This window comes from Alexandromys fortis, unplaced genomic scaffold, assembly GCF_014885135.2.
Source record: "Alexandromys fortis isolate MF-2015 unplaced genomic scaffold, M_Fortis_MF-2015_v1.1 scaffold_10, whole genome shotgun sequence".
NCBI lineage: Eukaryota > Metazoa > Chordata > Mammalia > Rodentia > Cricetidae > Alexandromys > Alexandromys fortis.
Window position 1 is genome coordinate 21,924,821 of NW_026067895.1, and position 21,481 is coordinate 21,946,301.

At 41.6% G+C, this 21,481-nt stretch overlaps 1 protein-coding gene across 3 annotated transcripts; it reads left to right on the top strand.

Moving 5' to 3' along the window:
* The first annotated feature begins 694 nt into the window (after window positions 1-694).
* LOC126511071 (cytochrome P450 2C11) lies at window positions 695-20,777 on the top strand. 3 transcript variants are annotated; one of them, XM_050157933.1, is made up of 11 exons: window positions 695-835; window positions 1,474-1,937; window positions 2,849-3,011; window positions 3,166-3,315; window positions 7,494-7,568; window positions 7,758-7,918; window positions 10,723-10,899; window positions 15,528-15,669; window positions 17,409-17,596; window positions 18,836-18,977; window positions 20,263-20,777. In XM_050157933.1, exons 2-11 carry the CDS (start codon window positions 1,770-1,772, stop codon window positions 20,442-20,444), a joined length of 1,548 nt encoding a protein of 515 aa, XP_050013890.1. In that variant the 5' UTR covers window positions 695-835; window positions 1,474-1,769; the 3' UTR covers window positions 20,445-20,777. The 3 variants fall into 3 exon arrangements, with proteins under 3 accessions (XP_050013890.1, XP_050013900.1, XP_050013911.1); XM_050157943.1 differs by having other exon boundaries at window positions 696-835; window positions 1,479-1,937; XM_050157954.1 differs by lacking the exon at window positions 7,494-7,568 and having other exon boundaries at window positions 696-835.
* Window positions 20,778-21,481: the final 704 nt, after the last annotated feature.

Genomic DNA, 21,481 nt, shown 5'->3' on the forward strand with positions numbered 1-21,481 from the left:
TTTGTTTGAGTATAGTAATCATTTAAATGTGCATACCAGAGTATCATGTTGCACACTTTAAATGTAGCCAATAAAAAGAAAATTTTAAGAGGACTGGAGAGATAACTCAGCAGTTAAGAGCACTGGCTGCTCTTCCAGAGGACCTGGGTTTAATTTCCAGTACACAAATGGCAGCTCACACATGGCTTCTGATACCCTCACACAGACGTACATACAGGTGAAACTCCCATGAAGAGGAAATAAAAATAAATTAAAAAAAATTTAAGGACAACTCCCTGTACTGGTTAATTGAGGACCGATACAGCTTTGCATATCATGCCCGTGTGAAAGCTCTGCTCTAGTGATGGTGGTCCATATCCTTCTCCACCAGCTCCCTCTGTTCTCCTCAGGGCAGTGGGTCTATATGCTGAAGTCCTTTCTTCCATCCCTCCCAAGTGCTCTAGTGATGGTGGTCCATATCCTTCTCCACCAGCCCCCTCTGTGGTCCTCAGGGCAGTGGGTCTGTATGCTGAAGTCCTTTCTTCCATCCCTCCCAAGAGCACATGCCTGAAGCTCTGCCTAGCTAACTCTGAACCCCTCCTCCCAGTCTGCTCTGTGTTCCTGTATTTCTTCATCCCAAATGGTAACAGGCCAAAAAAACCACAGAAGCAGCTGTTGCTTCTGGAGGGCGGGCTGCTGGGGAATGAGGAAGTTATTCAGACTAGGCTTTTCCGCAGAGCAAAGCCTGAGCAAGATGGTGGAATACTCAGCAATTAGCAGGCTTTCCCCAAGAGAATCAGCCATCTGAGCAACTACTCACACAAGAAAACAGCGCCACAAGCGTTAAAGAAATCAGGTGCGTGACAGCAGCACCTGGGCATAGCGTAATAGTAAGAAAACTCGCGTGGAAAGTGGGAGAGAGTCCAGATTGGCTTGATCCTTCTCGACGCTCCAGGCAGCACAGCATGGCAGAAAATGAGAACAATGTGCAGAGGGCTTTGCCTGGGACTCTCAGCTGAGAGAGTTTCCCATCCTGAGGGAATGAAAGGGAGAAGCTGTACTATTGGTTTAATTTCTGGAGAACGCGGGCCTCATTTTGTCAATAGTCAGTATGGTGGGCGTCCCGAGCGATCTCTGCCAGCTGAGCCGCTGCCAGTCTGGTAGCCTGCACTCTCTGAGGGGGTGAAAAGAGTATCTTCTGCCCAAAAGGGCTTTGCAGGATGTCAAATGGCAAAAGGTGTGGTATGTTAACAGAGCTAATTACGTGGCTTAACCGGTGATTAATCAACTCTAGTGTTACTACAGCACACTAAAGCATTTTTAAAAAGGGCTTCATTTTTAAGCCATATATTGCAATCACTGGGAAGCTTTATCAAGTAAATATTACTATATATATGTGTGTGTGTATGTATGTATGTATATGATTTGTTTTAAATGTTTGAACAATCTTTTGAGCAAATGATTTACTTTATTGTCCCCTCCCCCACCACCCAGTTTAGGTTGCATGTTGGAATCACCTGTGGTGAAGTCAAAACCAAAAATCACAGTCTATGGGTCCCACCCTGGGCCAGTTGTGACAGGCTTCCAGGGTGGAATAGCAGTGTGTGAGAGTGAAGAACAGCTTCCGTTTGTAGTTTTCAGCGGGCCAGAGTCCACGAAGAAGACAGATTAGAGTAAACCTCGCTGATTGGTCGCTTGTGCCTCGGAGGCGCATGTTGAGTTCGCAGCGAGCGTTATAAAAGCTCTGGACTGCAAGCTCACGGGTGTCTCCCTGAGAAGAGAAGGCTGCCATGGATCTGGTCACAGTCCTGGTGTTCACTGTCTCCTGCCTGCTTCTCCTCTCACTCTGGAGACAGAACTCGGGGAGAGGGAAGCTCCCCCCTGGCCCCACTCCTCTCCCGTTTATTGGAAACATCCTGCAGATAGACGTGAAGGACGTCAGCAAATCCTTAACCAACGTAAGTGCTTTTCTCTACTAAGTTTCAAAAGAAAATTAATCTCGGCTATTATTTAACTATTTTATTTACAGCAAATATTCACATAGGTTCTAGTATTTAGGGTGCCATTGTCAGGAATAGAGAAATGCTATAATGCACATAAATTCTCTCTCTGAGCTTGTGTGTGTGTAGATGTTTGTGTGCCTGGGTGAAGAAGCCAGAGGTTGAATGAAGCGGAGTGTCTTCAATGGTTTCTCCATCCTATTTTTTAAGACCAGGTAGGCCACTGAGCCTAGATCTCAGTGACTGGCTCATCTGGCTAGTCATCAAGCCCCAAAATCCACCAGTCTCTGCCTCCCCAGGGCTGGGATTATTGACCTGAGAACACCTAGCTTTTTATGCATTCACTGGGATCTGAAGTCCAGTCCTCACGATTGCACAGCATGCATTATAACAAGCATTTTCCGAACCATAACCCCAGTCCCAAAGGACTTAAAAACTTATAGATTTCTAATTATTAGTCACAGAATCCCCTGAAAAGAGCTCAGTAGGTGGTCTTGGAGAAGTTCAGTAGCAGCTGGACATTTGTCTAGTGTGGACTTTGGGGACTGTCTGGACAGGTAGCAGAAATTCACTAAGCAGGGTTCAAATTTGGGTCTTTTATTTAGGTAATGCTGAGATGAATTGGAAATCCTTTAAGCCTCAGTCTCTTTAGCTGTAAAATTAATAAATGTAGCTCAAGGTGTTGGTTAGTTGTGATGGTCTGCGTAGGATTTCCCTCGTAAGTTCTTGGCAAATGGGGGACATTCTGCCCGTGGCAGCTACAACAAACAACATTGTTTTTATGTATGAAATCCAGCAACCAAATGACATCAGTAGATCATACTGATTTTATTTTCACTGTTATTTGGATATTCCCCCCGACTTTCCAGTTCTCCAAAGTCTATGGCCCTGTGTTCACTCTGCATTTTGGCACGAAGCCCTCTGTGGTGCTGCATGGCTATGAAGCCGTGAAGGAGGCCCTTGTTAATTTTGGAGAGGAATTTTCTGGAAGAGGCAGTTTTCCAATATCTGAAAGAGTAAACAGAGGCCTTGGTAAGTGTGAGTACAAATGTGTGCACACGTGAGTTGGGCCTTGGCCATGCAGATGAGACTGGATGCGCTTCCGGCTGCTCTGGATCATCCAGATGGCTCCATGCGCCATTTCCTTGTCGGCTTCCTGACTAGCTCCTGTTTCCCATCCTGGTAGGAATCCTTTTCAGCAATGGGATGAAATGGAGGGAGATCCGGCGTTTCTCCATCATGACCCTGCGGAACTTTGGGATGGGGAAGAGGAGCATTGAGGACCGTGTACAGGAGGAAGCACGGTGCCTTGTGGAGGAACTGAGGAAAAGCAAAGGTGGGGGTCACTTTGTGGTCGTTGATGAGATTGCTCCCTTCTCTAATGATCTCCATGGCAACACTACTGGGGCAGCCAGATCTTACACTGAGGGAAGTGCCAGGTTTCTCTTTAACCCCCAAATGATCCCCCCATCAAGATGTCTCTTTTGTTACACTCCTGCTCAGTCTAGCCTCCAACCTGCCTCCAGCACTCAGCCCACCCAAACTGCTCCCTCAAGTTTCCATCCCTCTGTCCTCCCCTCCCCTGCCCCCAGTTTACCCAGGAGATCTCTTCTATTTTCATTTTCCAGGGCAATCCATGCATCATCTCTCTTTGGGCCCTCCTTGTTATATAGCCTCTCTGGGACTGTGGGTTTTAGGTTAATTATCCAATACTCTACTCCTAATACCTCTTATGAGTGAGTACATACCATGTTCATCTTTCTGGGTCTGGGTTGTCTCACCCAGAATAGTTTCTTCTAGTTCCATCGATTTGCTTGCAAATTTCATGAGCTCATAGCTTTTTACAACTGAGTAATATGGTACTCCATTGTGTAAATGTACCACGTTTTCTTTATCCATTCTCAGTTGAGGGGCATCTAGGTTGTTTCCATGTTCTGGCTATTACAAATAATGCTGTTATGAACATAGTTGAGTAAGTGTCCTTGTGTTATGATGGAGGATCCCTTCAGGTATATGCCCAAGAGTGCTATAGCTGGATCTTGAGGTAGATTGATTCCCAATTTTCTGATAAACCATCGTACTGATTTCCAAAGTGACTCTATAGGTTTGCCCTCCCACCAGCTGTGGAGGAGTGTTCCTCTTATTCCACATCCTCTCCGACATAAGCTGTCATCAGTGTTTTTGATCTAAGCTATTCTGACTGGTGTAAGATGGTATCTCAGAGTCATTTTGATTTGCATTTCCCTGATGACTAAGGATGTTGAACATTAAATATCCATCAGCCATTTGACATTTTTCTGAGGAGAATTCTCTCTGTAGATCTGTACCCCATTTTTAAATGGCATTATCTGATATCTTGATGTCTAGTTTCTTGAGTTCTTTATATATATTAGAGATCAGTCCTTTGTCAAATGTGGAGTTGATGAAATCTTTTCCCATTCTGTAGACTGCCGTTTTGTCTTGTTGACCATGTCCTTTGCCTTACAGAAGCTTTTCAGTTTCTGGAGGTCCCGTTTATTAATTGTTTCTCTCAGTATCTGTGCTGCTGCTGTTACATTTAGGAAGTAGTCTCCTGTGTCTGTGCATTCAAGGCTCGTTTTCACTTTCTCTTCTATCAGGTTCAGTATAACTGGGTTTATGTTGAGGTCTTTGATCCACTTGCACTTGAGTTTTGTGCACGGGGATAGATATGGATCTATTTGCATTCTTCTACATGGTGACATCCAGTTATGCCAGCACCATTTGATGAAGATGCTTTCTTTTTTTCCACTGTACAGTTTTGGCTTCTTTAGGGGCTGCTGTTTTTCCAACTGGAGTAGATGGTATTTGTATAGGGGCTGTTGATGTTTGCTATTGTGAGGAGTAGGCCTGTTTTTGGCTTATCATCCTTAATTATAATGGATGTGCACTTGTAGACTCTCACATTAAAATTTATCGATAATTTTGTTAGTACAATTTTGTTGAGAATTGCCCATAAAACATTCCCTCTGAATTAATTTGCTTTTCTGTATAGCAATGGGATGGAATAAAGTGATGTTCAGATGAAAAGCTTTATAGAGGCTGGAGCAATGGCCGTGGAGCTAAGAGCATTGACTACTCTTGCAGAGGAGTAGTCTGGTTCCCAGTCATTCACATGATGGTTTACAACCATTTGTAACTCCAGTTTTAGGATATCTGATGCCCTTTTCTTTCCTCGAAGGGCACTAGGCATGCACATGGTGCATATACATACATGCAAGCAAAACAGTTATACACATAAAATAAAGAAATATTTTTCCTGGTTTTTTAAATTGTTTTAGTTGAGCTATATAATTTTCTCCCCTCCCTTCCCTTCTTTCCCTCTCCCATTTTACCCTCTCCTATGATTCCCACACTCCCAATTTACTCAGGAGATATTATTTTTTCTTCTTTTCATGTAGATTTTATCCATGTATGTCTCTCTTAGGGTTTTCTTTGTTGTCTAGGTTCTCTGGGATTGTGAATTGTAGGATGGTTTTTCGTTGTTTTATGTCCAAAAGCCACTTATGAGTGAATATGTATTATATTTGTCTTTCTGGGTCTGGGTTACCTCACTCAATATGATGTTTCCTAGATCCATCCATTTGCCCGCAAATTTCAAAATGTCATTATTTTTTTCTGCTGTGTATTATTCCATTGTGTAAATGTACCACATCTTCTTTATTCATCTTTGGTTGAGGGGCATTTAGGTTGTCCAGGTTCTGACTATGACAAACAATGGTGCTCTGTACATAATTGAGCACATGTCCTTGTGGTACGATTGAGCATCTTTTGAGTATATACACAAAAGTGGTATTGCTGGGTCGTGAGGAAGGATGTTTCCTAATTTTCTGAGAAATTGCCATACTGATTTCCAAAGCAGCTGTGCCAGTTTGCACTCCCGATAGCAATGCAGGAGTGTTTCCTTTACCCCACAACCTCTCCAGCATAAGTTGTCATTAGTGTTTTTGATCTTGGCAATTCTTACAGGTGTAAGATGGAATCTCAGAGTTGTTTTGATTAATAAATAAATCTTAAAAAAAAAGAATTGTAGTATTCTGTTGATGACTATGTCGCGCAATAGTATAGTTCTCCACTAGAGGGCGAGGTTTGCTAAGCAAATGTGGGATCTGGCTGGTGATTGTAAATATTTTCAGAATAGGAAATTCTTGTTATTTTTCTTTTCAACACCTAAAGAAGAAGTAAAGGATACTATTTATCAATTTAATCTTTATGTTTGACCTGTATGTGATTTAAATTAGAAATGAAATTGTAAAAAGTTTAATTTACTTTAGGTAAACCTATCTTCTAATAATATGTGTTCTTTTTGGATTAAAAAATGGTATTGGAGATGGAACATAGGGTCTTACATCTGTTAAGAAGTTTCAACCACTGAGTTATATAAAAATCTTTGATTTCATATTTTATTTTATTTTTATTGCTGTTTATTTTTTATTTATTTATTTTAATTAATTAATTAATTAATATTTATTTATTAAAGATTTCTGTCTCTTCCCCGCCACCGCCTCCCATATCCCTCCCCCAATCAACTACCCCTCTCTCATCAGCCCGAAGAGCAGACTGTCTGGAGGCATATTTTTTTTTGAGATAGGGTCTCTCTAATGTGTCCAGGATCACCTCAAACTCACTGTAGCCCAGGAAGGGTGAAAACTTATAATAGTCTTGCTTCACTTTCTTTAATAACTAGGATTACCTGCCTGCATCACTAGGACAGGGTGTGGTTATTTTTATTTTATTTTATTAAAATTATTATTATTATTGATTTATTTGTTTATGTGTGTGGGTATTCTGTCTACATATACATCTGCACCTCAGAATAGGGGATCGAGTCCCATGGAACTACTGTTATAGACAGTTGTGGACTGCCATGTGGGTGCTGGGAACTGAACTCAGGTCTTATGTAGGAGCAGTCAGTGCTCTTAACTGCAGAGCCATGTCTCCAGCTTACAAAGTAATGCTTTTTTTTTTTTTTAAAAAAAATATTCTCTCTCTCTCTCTCTCTCTCTCTCTCCATATTTTTACATTTGTCCCACCAAGGGCATGCATTTTTTTATAATCTTTCTCTCTTTACTCTTCCTCTCTGCTTGTTCTATTTGTAATTCCTTCAATTATCCATCTGTGTTAAAAATTGTCAAACTGTTTTTTTCTTCCTTCCTAGGCTAATGTTTGATTGGCTACAAGTTTTCTACAGATGTGTGATTCTGTGTAACTGTTAGGTCTTCAACTTTTTTGTTGTTATTTTCTTTCTTTCCTTTCTTCTTTTCTTCCTTCCTTCCTTTCTTTTTCTTTTTCTTTTTCTTTTTCTTTTTCTTTTAGACAAGGGTCTTGTGTAGTTCAGACCGGCCTAGAACTTTCTGACTGGTGGAGACCTCTCAGCTTTCCTCCTCTTCCTTGTGATTGCTAGGCTTACAGGTGTGTACCACCATGCCCAGGAGTATTTTAATACCTATTTTAAAATGTATCTCTTTCATATCATTCTTTTTTTGCTTGCAAAAGAAGTCACTTGGGCCAGATGTGTAAATAAAGGCAGTGGACATGAACATAGCATTTGGATAGCCATCCGGAAACAAGGTGAGAAGGAATTACTAAGTCAGGTCTGAGCAAAACAGAGTGTTGATTTTCTGTATGTTGCAGTTCTACCTGGTAGAGAATTTGTAGGAACTTGTTAACTTTGAGTTTCTAAAATTATCTTAATATGGTACCAAGGAGTCTTTTATGGTCATATATTAACAGTTATATTTAACATCTCCCATTCCCCAGGAGCACCCTGTGACCCCACCTTCATCCTGGGCTGTGCTCCCTGCAATGTCATCTGCTCCATTATTTTCCAGAATCGTTTTGATTATAAAGATCAGAGTTTTCTTAACTTGATGGAAAAATTTAATGAAAATCTCAGACTCTTGAGCACCCCATGGATACAGGTGAGATCAAAAGACTTCTTCCTAAGGAAGCATCTGGACTCTTTTCTCTGTGAAGTCCACAGAATGATGGGGACTGAGATGTGGCGTGAGGGTTTCTAGATTGGACAATTTAGAGATGAGATGTGCAGTTCTTTCTTTTTTGAAAACATATTCTTCAGCTCTGTGTATGCTCTGTGTGTGTGTGTGTGCACGTGCGTGTGTGCCCCATGTGGGTGGGTGGGGGTACAGGTGCCTGCAGAACGGGAGTTATGGGCGGTTATGAGCTGCCGCATGTAGGTTCTGGAAACCCAACTCCAGTCCTTCAACATGAGCATTGTTCTCCTTACTGCTGAGTCACATCCCCAACTATTGGTGCTATAGGTTTTTAATTTTTCCTTTGTGCCTTTTGTGTTCTGCAGACAGAAAGTGTTTGCTTAGTAGCTTCTCTAAGCTGTTTCTGTAAAGCTTGTGTTCTTTTTTCCTCCAAAGTCTCTGTTCTTTAGTTTCTGACAGAAGTTACTTGGCTGTGAGAGTTCTAGATGACGAAGAAGGTGAGAATAAGATGAGTTAGAGAAGGAAGGGAGGAGGCTATAGGGTAGAGATACAAAATGAAGTAAGGAAGAAAGCCAAAGACGAGAAGTAGGAATGAAGAACGGAAGAGATAGGGAGGAGAAATCCCGCCCGACAGAGCTCAGGAGCCGGCAGAAGGAAAAGCTTGGGGTTCTATTCCTGGACTTTTCCTAGCTTGTCCTTGTTGTGGGCGTGCCCTGGCGTTCTGAAAACATCAATATATGTGGATGCTTTCGAGTGACCTGATTTCCCAAGGATACTCTCTTTCCAGTCCTCTTCCCATGGTCTCAGTGTTCTGCCGGGAGCTTTCATTACGTTCTTTGCTCCAGGTGGCCCTGTGTTGCTTAGTGGCATTATAAGGTTTTTTTTTTTTTTTTTTTTTTTGGTAGTTTTTACAACTTTTCCACCCTAAGGAGTTGTGTGTTAGATGAAGCAAACACAAATGCTGAGCTCAGTTCTTCAGCTCTGCTTCCCCTCCCTCCTTTGGGCTAAAACAGAAAAACAATTCCCCCTGCCCCCTCCCCACCCTGGAACCAAGGGCCATAGTTCCACACACTGGGAACAGGGCTCTTGTTAAGAATACCATGAAGACAGGGCAGAGGCAAGACAAGGGCAAAACAATGCTACAAAGCTTTTCTATCCCATCCTTTAAAAACCCTCAACTTATCATGACTATTTTCCATCATTCTAACTAACAAAGTCGTCTCAGACAGTTTTAATTTTTTCTGTGCATGTGTGTGTATGTGTGCATATGTGTGTGCGCGTGCATGTGTGTGTGTCTATTTGTGTGGAAGGATGGGTCCTGCTTACCCACAAAGAGAATGTTTCCACATCACTGTCCTCTCAGGATCCCGTGAACATCTCCGAAAGAGACATCCTTTATTCTTCAGAATGAAAGACAGATGCTGCAAGTCAAGCCCCATCCACCCAACTACAGAGTGCAGGCAGCACTTCGGTAGTGACAGAGACATGCCCAGGCTCTCAGTGACTGTCTAAGGACTTGTTGAGAACCTTCTGCCATCCACAGGCTTGCCTACCAATCGAAAATTAGAGTCATCTTCATCCCGTTATTTGGTAGTTATTTCCTAATTGAGGATATCAAAGACAGAAAATGGGAGCAGATGCTGCCAGGAAACTCTGAGTAATCGGGGTTCCAAACCAGAGACTCAGAGGCCAGCTGCAGCTGGAACTCTAGCTGAGAAAGTAATGAAAGTCAGGTTATTTAAGATACTCAGCATTTGGAGTGTCTAAAACATAGCCCTCTGTTGGGCTGTCATGTTCAATAGCATCACCCTCTATCAAGTTGGCATCACTCTGATTTTATAGGAATCATCTGGCCATGGCTGTGTGTGCAAGCATTTGCTCATAAAATGCGGAGTTGAGTTTCATGATATCTTTGAGCCCTTCCCAGTTATACAGCATGATTTTATTCCTGAGGCCAGTGTTACTGGTAGAAGTATCAGGGAGTGACGCTGGTCTGTTTGAACTTGACTGAACTTCCTTGACCTCTGAAGTTTACCTCATGCAGATGAGCCATGGGCCTTTCTGTATCTCACAGTTGTAGGTAAAAACGAGAGAGTGGACTAGTAATGTAAACATTATTGGCTTGGATATTGGAGATGCTTATCATGTCTGGTCATATGACCAGTTTAGCGCAGCCTCTATCAATGCTTCCTTTTATCCAGTCATGTGCACTGAAATGTTTCTCCTCAAGTTCACCCTAGTTTTTTTTATTATTCTCTTATAGATTGCATTTTGATTGCAATTTCTCTCCCTCCACTCCTCCCAGTCCTTCTCCACTGCCTGACCTCTTCCCCAGATTTACTCTTACTCTGTTTCCCTTCAGAAAAGAGCAGGCCTCCCAGGAATATCAACTAAACATGACTTAACCAAATACAATAAGTCTAGCAACAAACTCTCACATCAAGGCTGGATGAGGCAACCCAGTAGGAGGAAAAGGGTCCCAAGAGCAGGCAAGAGCACCCCCACTCTTACTGTTGGGAGTCCCACAAGAACATATATTTGCAGAAGATCTGCTCAGACCCATACAGACTCCATGATTGTTGCTTTAGTCTCTGTGAGCCCCTTTGAGCCTTACTAAGTTAATTCTGTGGCCACATTCTCCTGGTTTCCTGGACCACTCTTATGAGGAGTTCCCCTAGCTCCACCTAGTGTTTGGTAATGCCACCCAAGTTTTTGACCAGGGTTATGGTACTCATGTCTTTAATTGTATTTAATGTTTCTTAATCTTCAAGGTGTGCAATACTTTCCCTGCTATTATTGATTATTTACCTGGAAGTCATAACCAAGTACTTAAAAATTTCTTCTATGTAAAAAATTATGTTTTGGAGAAAGTGAAAGAACATGAAAAAACACTGGATATGGCCAATCCAAGGGACTTCATTGATTGTTTCTTGATCAAAATGAAACAGGTAAAATGTTATTTGTTGGCTTGCATTTTGCGATTTGTTCATCAGTTCTGTAATTATTCAGAACATATAACTGTTCAGGCAAGAAGCAATTGGTAAACTCTTTAAGTACCTGCTGTGTGCATGAAACTGGACTAGCAATCCTGGAGGATTTAAAACTAAATTGCTAAATAACTAGAACACATGGGCGCCGCTTTTAGGGACTAACGCTGAGTCTGAGGAAAGAGAGCATACACATCAGATGAAGTAGAAGTAAACAAGTCAGGTGATTAAAATACCCAGCATTGAAATAAAAGTGGTTGTATGGGCCTGTGTGGGAGACTGGGAAGAAAGCACTTACGAGAATGAGAAGAAGCTTGCTGGGCACATTTCCTGAATGACCTGAGGGTTGGTACAGATTTTCAATGAGGAACAGGGGAGAGGATTCACATGGGCATAATGATAAGGTAAAGAGATGGGGTAGGGAACCATAGTTGAACACAGCTGTGTCGGAGTCTGCCGATGAGTCAATTAGGGTACCTGGAAGCTGTTGTGAGGATTGAGGAAACTTAGACAGAGACACAGGAAAGATTTGGAGGTCTATTGGTTAATACCAAACAGCCCAGGGTTTATTTCAAAGCCTTCTTATAAACAAAAGCAGAACAAAGAATGACATAGACAGACAGTATCTAAAACCACAAGGCTATTACTGTCCTTGTGCAAGCAATTTCCTATCTATCATGTGCCTGCTGCTTGCAAGCAGTTTCAATTTCTATCTTGATGTATGTGCCTTAGGCTTGGTGTCAGCAGTATGAATTCTACTAGGCAGTATGTTCTTTCTCATGGGCAAAGTGCTCTTTCCCATGGACTTAATCAGAACATTCTCACAGCCCTTAAGGAGACTGGAGCAAGCAAGCTTGAACTGAAATGACTTATAAGTCAGAATGGACTCCAGATGGAAACTGAATCACTGGTGGGCTACCACATAGCTGGAAATAATTCTGTCCAAATAAGGATGTGGAAATGTTTTCAAGCACTCTACAAACCTACCTACTGGTGTGGGAAGCTTTGATACTGTATATATGATCCTGAACTAGAGTCTAACACAGATAACACTTAGGGTAAATTTCTTGTGAACTCCACAGACTGATCTATATGATGAGCACTGATACTGAAGAGGAACACTGAGATTTATCATCTGTGTGCACTTTAGCTTGATACAAGTCTGGATTATAGAAGTGTAGATTCAAAAATAAACCCTCGGTGTCCATCTTATATTATCAGAGTCCTATAGGCTTTGGTTTAGTTGATGCCATAGATTCTGCAAATAGCAGGAGCTATGTGGGAATGTTCAGTAGTAAGACCCAGTCTGTGTTTCGATAAGTTTAACCGAGAGAAAAATATTGATATGTGCAATTAGAATCATGGTAGGGAAAGTTCAGGAACCATTGTAGAAGTGAGGTGGAAAGATTCTAAAGGCCAGAGATCAGGGAGGCTTGGACCAAAACAAAATTTCAGGACAGGACAGGATTGATGCACTCATTATCTCACAGCTACTGTGAGCACCCACACAAGATCTCTATAAGAGCAGTCCAGTCCACACTCTTGGCTGAAGACTTATTGATAGCTTCTGAGAAAGATGGAGTTGGCTTCCTTTAAGGATGTGATCCCTGGTAAAGCCCAGCATGCACCCATGTGTATTTGGCCAGCACAAATTGTATTCCATGGGTTATAGAAAAACAACAATAAAAAGAAGACAGGAAGTTGAGAGGGGACAGAGAGATGGGAGTCAGATCTGGAAGGAATTAGGAGGAAGAGAGGGGGTGAATAAGATCAAAGCACATTATATGACTGAATAAAATTTTCAAAAATTTAATAAAATGTTACATATATATCAAAGAATAATGGTGGAGGAGTTCAGAAACTGGGTGAGAAGCATAATATAGATATAATAATAGCATGTGTATGTATAAGTGTACTCCTTGAACTGAGGTGAGGCAAAGAGCAGAAAAAGCTAAATAATTAGGAGAAACTGATGGTAGGAAGAAACAAATTACTCTTGATCTACACCTTGTCTGGTGGTAGGGGAGAGTTGTTATTATCATGGAGATGGGCTTGTATAATGCTGTGAAGACTGCACAGTTAGCCTGGGTTAGGCTGAACTCTTAGGTCTCTGTAACGCAATGACTTCACCTCCGTGAACTGAGGTGAATTCCATAAACTGTGTTGCTCTTTGGACCTGCATGAAGCGTCAGCAACCAGCTGATAGGCCCTCTCAGTAAAGCTCACTCATGAATGCAAATTTATCAGTTCCTTTCACCAAACTGACATTCTGATTTTTTTCCCTAACATAACATTTTTATTAATTATTTGGGATTTTCATACAATGCTCCCAGATCACACTCACTTCCCATTCCTCCCAGGTTCACCCTTCCACTCTTGTGCCTCTGCACCAGAAAAAAAAATAAAAAAAGCAAACAAATCACCAAGTCCAATCGTGCTCAGTGGAGCATGGTCAAACTCCCAGTGCCCAGACCCTTAAAGAAAACTGAGTCCTCCCTGCTCCAGTAGAAGCCTGTAGTAGGAGCGGCGGGGCGCTTCCTGCCAACCAGCTAGCTTTACCCCTGAAATAATTACACAGAAACTGTATTCTTTTGAACACTGCCTGGCCCATTAGTTTTAGCCTCTTATTGGCTAACTCTCACATCCCGATTAACCCATTTCTAATAATCTGTGTAGCCCCACGAGGTGTGGCTTACCAGGAAAGATCTTAACCTGCATCTGTGTCGGGTGGGAGAATCATGGCGACTACCTGACTCGGCTTCTTTCTCCCAGCATTCTGTCTGTCTACTCCACCCACCTAAGGGCTGGCCTATCAAAGGCCAAGCAGCTTCTTTATTAATTAACCAATAATAGCAACAGATAAGACAGATGAGCCTCCTCCATCAGAAGCCATCAAGTGTGAAGAGCTATGCTTCAACATCTCTATCACAATTTTAAAGGGCTCTCTTCAATAGCTTCCTCTCTGGACTATTTCTGTTTTTAGGGGTGAAGGGATGGAGGGGGGAGGTTGTCACAGAAGCCGTCACAGTCTCTTATTCTCACTTATGAGTCTGCAGACATTGATACCACTGCAAAAGCTAACTCGCTCAGAGCAGCAGGCAGCAGCAGGGATTGTGGACATCAGCATGGTTTACAGTGGCTGCTTGGATCATAGATATCCAAATGGTTTTGGGGGGCAGCATGGACCTCAGAAATCTTTTGAAGAGACAGTCCAGGAGCTGAACTGTTCTTCATCTTGGATATCTTGTTGCTCAGAGTCATGGTGACCGTGTGGTTGGACTGCGTGTCTGAGCGTAGGACCTGCCCAAGCTCCAGGCCTCTGAACATCACCCTGCCCTCGGTTCCTGAAGCCCCTTAGATACCCCAGGTTTGCAACCCTGAGGACCCCCTCCTTGGTGGTGAGGCCAGGCAGAGAGTGGCCTGAGGTGGTGGGCCCAGCCTCCCAGTGGCCCTAATCGGCAACGTTATGCTCCTTTATTCTCTGAGGCTACTCTTCCACACCTGTCTCTACTTCTGTAAATCCAAGAGCCGTGTGCTAGAGACCTGCTTCCCAGATGAAGATGCTTATGGAAGGTAACAGAACCTTCTGAAGGTGGCTCTCAACCGTCCTAATGCTGCAGCCCCTTAATACAGTTCTCATGTTGCAATGACCACCAGCCATATAATTATTTTCATCGCCACTTCATAGCTGTAAACATGCTACTGCTATAAATCTTTTTAAAAAATTATTTATTTTAATTTTATTGGTGTTTTGCTAAGGGTGTCAGGTCCCCTGGAACTGGAGTTACAGTTGTGAGCCTCCATGTGGGTGCTAGGAATTGAACTCAGGTCCTCTGGAAGAGCAGTCGGTACTCGTAACCACTGAGCCATCTCTTCAGCCCCACTGTTATGAACCTTAATGTAAATATTTTTGAAGATATAAGCTCTTCAAAGGAATTGTGACCCACAGGTTGAGAACCACTGCTTTAGGTGGTGCTGCCTAGTTGGAGGAAGTTAGGTCATTGAACTGTTTCCTCGGTTTGATGCCCTTGTCTCTTCTCTTTGCTTCCTAGCCATGAGAGCTGAGCAGCTTTGTTCTACTGTATTTCTCTCTGCCCTTATGTTCCGTCTCCCAGTATGCCCAGCGTCTCAGGCCAAGTAGTGCCAAAGACAAAACAACTGAACCATGAACAGCAGTGAATCTTTCTTCTTATAAGTTGTTTTTTTCTTGGTGTGTTGTCAAAAAAGTTGTGGAAAACTAACTACATTGCTTTAAGCATATAATATGTATTTGGGTACAATGTGGTTCCTTGATCTATATACATACATGTATATAATTAAATCATCAAATCAGGCCAATTTGCATATCCATTACCTCACTTAGGTATCATTTCTTTGTGATGAGAACATTGAAAATTTTACCCATTTGGAGAATGAGAAATAAAGAGTGGGCAAACTAATCACATTTTCTGCTATCCTGTCTAGGTATTGTAGCTTTACTATTAGACTTGTCATTGTTTGTTTCTTATCTTAAGAACAACCTGAGTTAATTTTGATTCACTACGATTAAGTATGCCAGCAAACCAAAATAATATCCACATAAATCCTAGGAAAAGCACAATCCAAAGTCTGAGTTTACCATAGAAAACTTGGTGGCGACTGTAACTGACATGTTTGGAGCCGGAACAGAAACAACAAGTACCACTTTGAGGTATGGACTCCTGCTACTGATGAAGCACACGGATGTCACAGGTATGACTGTAGACAGGGGACCAGAGAAACCCATAACCTCTTAGAGAAACACCATTATTGAAATTGCTCTGTTTCTAGCTGTAACATGTACATATGAGGAAGAAATAAGAATAGGTTTTCATAATAGGAGAGAGTGGCTGAGAGAAACAAGACATCAAGAACAGTAGCAGAAGCTCTGATTTTAGAGACCTTACTCTGATAAGGTGTCTGCCTTTGATGGGAGGTGCCTGTAGCAAGGCATATGTGTCACCAACTGGTGTAGGTTGGTACATTGGTTTCCTGAAGGATAGAAGGGTATGGCATGTGTCATAGAGTATTTTCTTTCAATATATGAAATAATGGAGACTAGATATTTTCTGAAGAAATTCTATTTAGCTCACAGTTTTGGAGGCTGGAGAGTGTCTCACTGCCATTTGCTAGCTCAGTTGAGCAGCCTTGTTGGATGGGATCACATCAGTTCTGACACATGTGACAGTGGTGGCCGACACATGTGGGAGAGGGATTCAGGGTCGGTGCCGGGATTCCTCATAGCAACATAACAACGCTTCACATTCTGGCTTCAGGATGGACACTACATTGTGTGTGCATGAGGAGTCTTAGAGGAGAGACAGGGGTGACAATTTAATGAACTCTAATAAATAAAAATAATTTCTAGGGTTCAAAACATATTTAAACATTTGTAATAATTGAAAGTTAGCATCCAGTGTTAGGAATTTAAATAGGCTCTTTTATGCTCAAGAGTATATAATGCATATAGCACAACCACAGCTCCCTTACCTGTGAGAATATTCATGAAGGCACACTGATTATATAAGAATTAGTGCATATATAATAAAAGTCATAAGTGTACTGCAGGAGAGAGAAGTGTGGAAGTGTGTGTGTGTGTGTGTGTGTGTGTGTGTGTGAGAGAGAGAGAGAGAGAGAGGGAGAAAGGAAGAAAGAAAGAGAGTCTGTTATCTATTTTGTATGAGATGGTGATAAATATCTGATTCCTCATCTCTTTTAAAAGGAAATTGCTTGTAAATGGTACAGTAAAAAATAGAAATTTGAATGTGAACATAAATTGCCTAAGACACTTAAAGAATATTTTGAAGGACTAGAGAAATGGCTCAGAGCACTGGCTGTTCTTCCAGAGGTCCTGAGTTCAATTCCTAGCAACCACATGGTGGCTCACAACCATCTATAATGAGATCTGGTGCCCTCTTATGGCATGGACTCAGACAGAACATTGTATACAAAATAAATAAATAAATAAGTAAATAAATAAATAAGAAAACAAAGAATGTTTATAGTGAGTGCTTTTGGGATACGAAGGAAAGACAGAGAACCACTGGGAATTTGCAGATAAACAGGTGTGTATGTGTGCACACGTGGCACTTCCACCCCTATCTGTCAGGTTCTCCTACCATATGTTAATTTCATATGACACTAATTCTTATTTTCTGGTTTTTGAACTTACTGGGATAGTAGCTTCTTGTAAGATATCTATGTATATAGTGAAGTGTTTAAGCATTCTTATGTGCATTGATTATCCTGTATGATAATATGTAGAAGCATATCTACTTAATGAATGCCCGGGTTTTAGGTAGTTACAGTGTACTGTGGTATTACAAGTCTAGATGTGCTTAGGGCCTGTGATGCTGTTGAGGCCCCTTCATTGTACTCTATGGAGCACTGACTTGCTGTGGCAGTTGTACCACTTTTCTCCCATTACTTCATTTCCCACCCTGTCTTACCAGCTAAAGTTCAGGAAGAGATAGAGCGTGTGGTTGGCAGAAACAGAAGCCCCTGCATGCAGGACAGGAGCCACATGCCCTATACCGATGCTGTAGTGCATGAGATCCAGAGGTATATTGACCTCATCCCCACGAACCTGCCTCATTCAGTGACTTGTGATGTTAAATTCAGAAACTACCTCATCCCCAAGGTAAGCTGGGTTCTCTCTGCCACTTAGTGTTGGTGACGTTTCCATTCACACATTGGTTTCTACTATGGTTGCAAATATATGGGGATATTTAAAGTAGTAATATGCAGAAGTGTTTTAAAAGAAAGGCATGGCTCTTAAATTTCATAAGCTTAGAAACATGGAGTTTCTAACTTTTCATTAAACATTACTAGCTTGATTTTTTGTTGCCGTGATAAGCACTATGTCTAAAGGCAACTTAGGGAGGAAAGAGTAATCTTATAGGTCATAGTCCATCACTGAGGAAAGTCAGGTCAGGAAAACTAGCAGGGCAATCAGTCTGGCAGGGCAGGAACTTGAAGCAGAAGCCATGAAAGAATGCTGCTTACTGGCGCGCTTTCCCTTGCTGTTGTCCAGAAAGCTTTATTATATAACCCAGGTTCAGTTTTATGACACCACTCACAGTGGGCTGGGCCCTTTCATGTCAATCATCAATCAAGATAGTGCCCCACAGACATACCTCAGTTCAAGTTTCCTCTTATAACTCTGGGCTGCGGAAGTTGATAGCTGGAGTAACTAGGAGAGTAGATATACTCAGTTAACACTTAAGTGGATATAAGACTGTGTTTTTGTACAATATGTGCATAGAGGGTATAAAGATGTGTTTAGAACTATATGTTAGTCTATTAAATCTATCACACTTCAACCTAAATACTGTAATGTGTATCTTCCAAGACTGAAGACTTTCTGCTACAAATTGATAAACACCCTCACACTGGAGAAATTATCAATATACTAATATTATCCCCCACACAGTTTGATTATATTTTTTAGTAATATCAAGAGATCTCAGAATGCCCTGTCACAAATGGGATATCTCTATCACCTCTTCCTTTCAAGGCTAAAGGACAATTTTAGAAGAGAGGGCAGAAAGGTTGTAAGAACCAAAGGTAGTAGATAACTACAAAGAAACAGTGTTTTCTGGCCATAAGTAGGCAGTTACACCTATGAACTCACAGCAGTTGTGATGGCATGTGTGAGACCTATAAACACTTAAGCCAGAACATGGGGGGGGGTGGGCATGAAGTTCACCCCTAACCGGGGACTAATGTCAACTCATCTCTCTTCTTCTTTGGTCTGTGTGTAAATGTCACTGCTCTGTTTTGGACACAGTATCTTATCCATAAATTAAACAGATTGATCTAGATGAGTTCCGTCACTTTTTCCCATCTAAATTTCATTATGTCTGTTGGTTATTTTCAGGGTACCACCGTAATAACATCACTGACATCCGTGCTGTATGATGACAAAGAATTTCCTAATCCAGAGAAGTTTGACCCTGGTCACTTTCTGGACGAGAGTGGCAACTTTAAGAAGAGCGATTACTTTGTGCCTTTCTCAACAGGTAACAGAAATTCACTTCCGTTTGTACTTTGGAGGACATAATGGAATTTTAGGGCCAGGTGCAAAGTCCATAGTGACTTCGCCGGGACTGGTAGATTTGCTCTTTGTATGTTATAAAGAGCACAACTTTAATTACTGTGTATTTTCTCTACACATAATAATTCCTCCTTATTGGGACATATCAGTGAACATTGCAGAGTCTAGCATAGTTTTATCCAAGTTAAGAAAGCAAAGTGTATTTATTGATCGAACTTGGCCACTAGATATAACCCCCAGCTTCCCCAAAGCTTCTCTTGGAAGCTGATATCATTTAGACTTTTCCTCATCTGCCATGAGAGGGATATCTAAGTCCACATTTTGAGTATCTCCTCTGTGGCATCCTTCACTCTGGGAACGCAAGTGCCCTAGAGAATAGAACACACTCATGCTCTGAAAGAGACTCACTCCTGAGTGAAGGAAGCAGGTGAGTCAACAAGGCAATGTAATCCAGCTGGACTAGTGTTGTGAGAGGCGTCAGAGGGGAAGGTACTTAGATCTTGCTTTTATACCCACAGAGGAAAATTGGCTGACTCACAGGGCGGAAGGAAGGAAAAGAAGAGGAGGCAGGGAACTGTACAGAGGAAATGAAGTACAGGGGGACAGACATTTTCTGTAGATGCAGGAAGTCAGAACCTGTTGAGTAAATGCAGGCAGATAAAGACCTTGGGCATGAGGAAGGATACTCCACAGTGACTCTCACACCCTTAGAGTTTACTTTACTTATGATCCTTCACCTTGGATGTTTAATCTCAATGCTCCATTATGTGTGCTGAGTCTTGGGCATGGATTCGCTTTTACCTTTTGCTATAGGGTTTGATTCTTAGGTTGGTCTTGAAAGTGTGTAAATTGAGATGTGTATACAGAGCCCTTTTTCTTAAGAAACTCATTTTGGTAGGGAGACAAGAGATAAGACAGCATGGGATTCAAGCAATCCCAGCTATATGGAATTATGCATATGATGAGGAAACCCACAGAGGAGATGATCTTATTGAGATCGCAAGGAACATAAAGAGGAAAGGTTATAGTTCCTTGGGGAAGCATCAGAGCATTGCTCAGTCAAAGGTGGAAGTTGAAGTTTTCAACTTCACGGTGTCAGAGATGGGTGAAGGGAGCTGTGTCTGGAGCTGCGAATGTGGTGTGTGTCTTCTATCCACACACCTAACAACTCATTGGCTATTTACTTCATACTCTTCATGTCAATTCACAGCACAGAAATTCAGTAACAAATCTGTTTTTGCTGTCTTCAGGAAAGCGGATGTGTGCAGGAGAAGGCCTGGCTCGCATGGAGCTCTTTTTGTTCTTCACTACCATTTTACAGAATTTTAACCTGAAGCCTCTGATTGATGTAAAGGATATTGATACCACACCAATTACCAGCGGATTTGGTCATGTGCCCCCTTCATACCAGGCTTGTTTTATTCCCGTGTAAAGGGCAGCCTCCTTATGCTGTCAACGTGAAACTTCCGCAGGGTACGGTTTATTTCACTCCTGGTAATATAGTTGTTTTCTCTCACATTTCCCCATTCCCTTGAGATCCAGTGAGGCTCAGTAAGCAGAGTTCTCTGGGTCAATACACAGATCAATGCTTTCATCTCCTATATTACATGGCACTTCCCTGCAATACTTATGTAGTGAGCATTCATATTCATGATTCAGTTAACTATTGATAATATGAGTTTTATTGTAAAACAGTAAAATCTTTATGACAATCCAGAGCCATCTGTCCCCTGCATGTGCTGAATAAAAACTAATTTCTGGGGTGGTTCTCAGACACTCTTTTATTTGAGCATAATGCAAGGAAGAAGTAAAGAAAATAAAGTTTCAAGAGGCCATATTTGTTCTCATAAAGATTTACAAAGAAAGGGGCCAAGAAGAAAAGGACAGAAATACTTTCTTGGCAGTTACTAGACATTTGGATTTGGACAAGAAAAACCAAACCCAAGAACAGTTTCTGGTATTGGGAATAACTTAGAGTATCAGTCACAGGGAGAGTAAATATTAGTTATTAGAGTGAATGCCCCTGCTTTGGTGTTTACTGTGAATACAAAGTAGGGATAGTAAGTATTGTTTTTGCTCTCTGTTTCCAACTTAGAGTTAAATAGCAATTAATGTATCTGTCTTGTCAATTCAATGTTCTACTTGTTTGTCTAAGGAGATGGTTCAATTGATAAAGTATGGAAGCTGTGGAAGCATGAAGAATCATATTCGATACCCAGAACCTATGTTATAAAACAGGTGTAGACAGAGACTGCACTTTTATTTCCTGGCTTCCCAGACTCAAATAATCACATAGAAACTCTGTTAATTATAATACGGTTTGGCCAATGTCTCAGGCATATTCACAGCTAGCTCTTACATCTCAAATTAGTCTATTTCTATTAATCTATATATTGCCACGAGGCTGTGTATTACCAGTAATGTTCTGGCATCTTTCTCCTTCAGCAGCTACATGGCATCTTTGTTTAC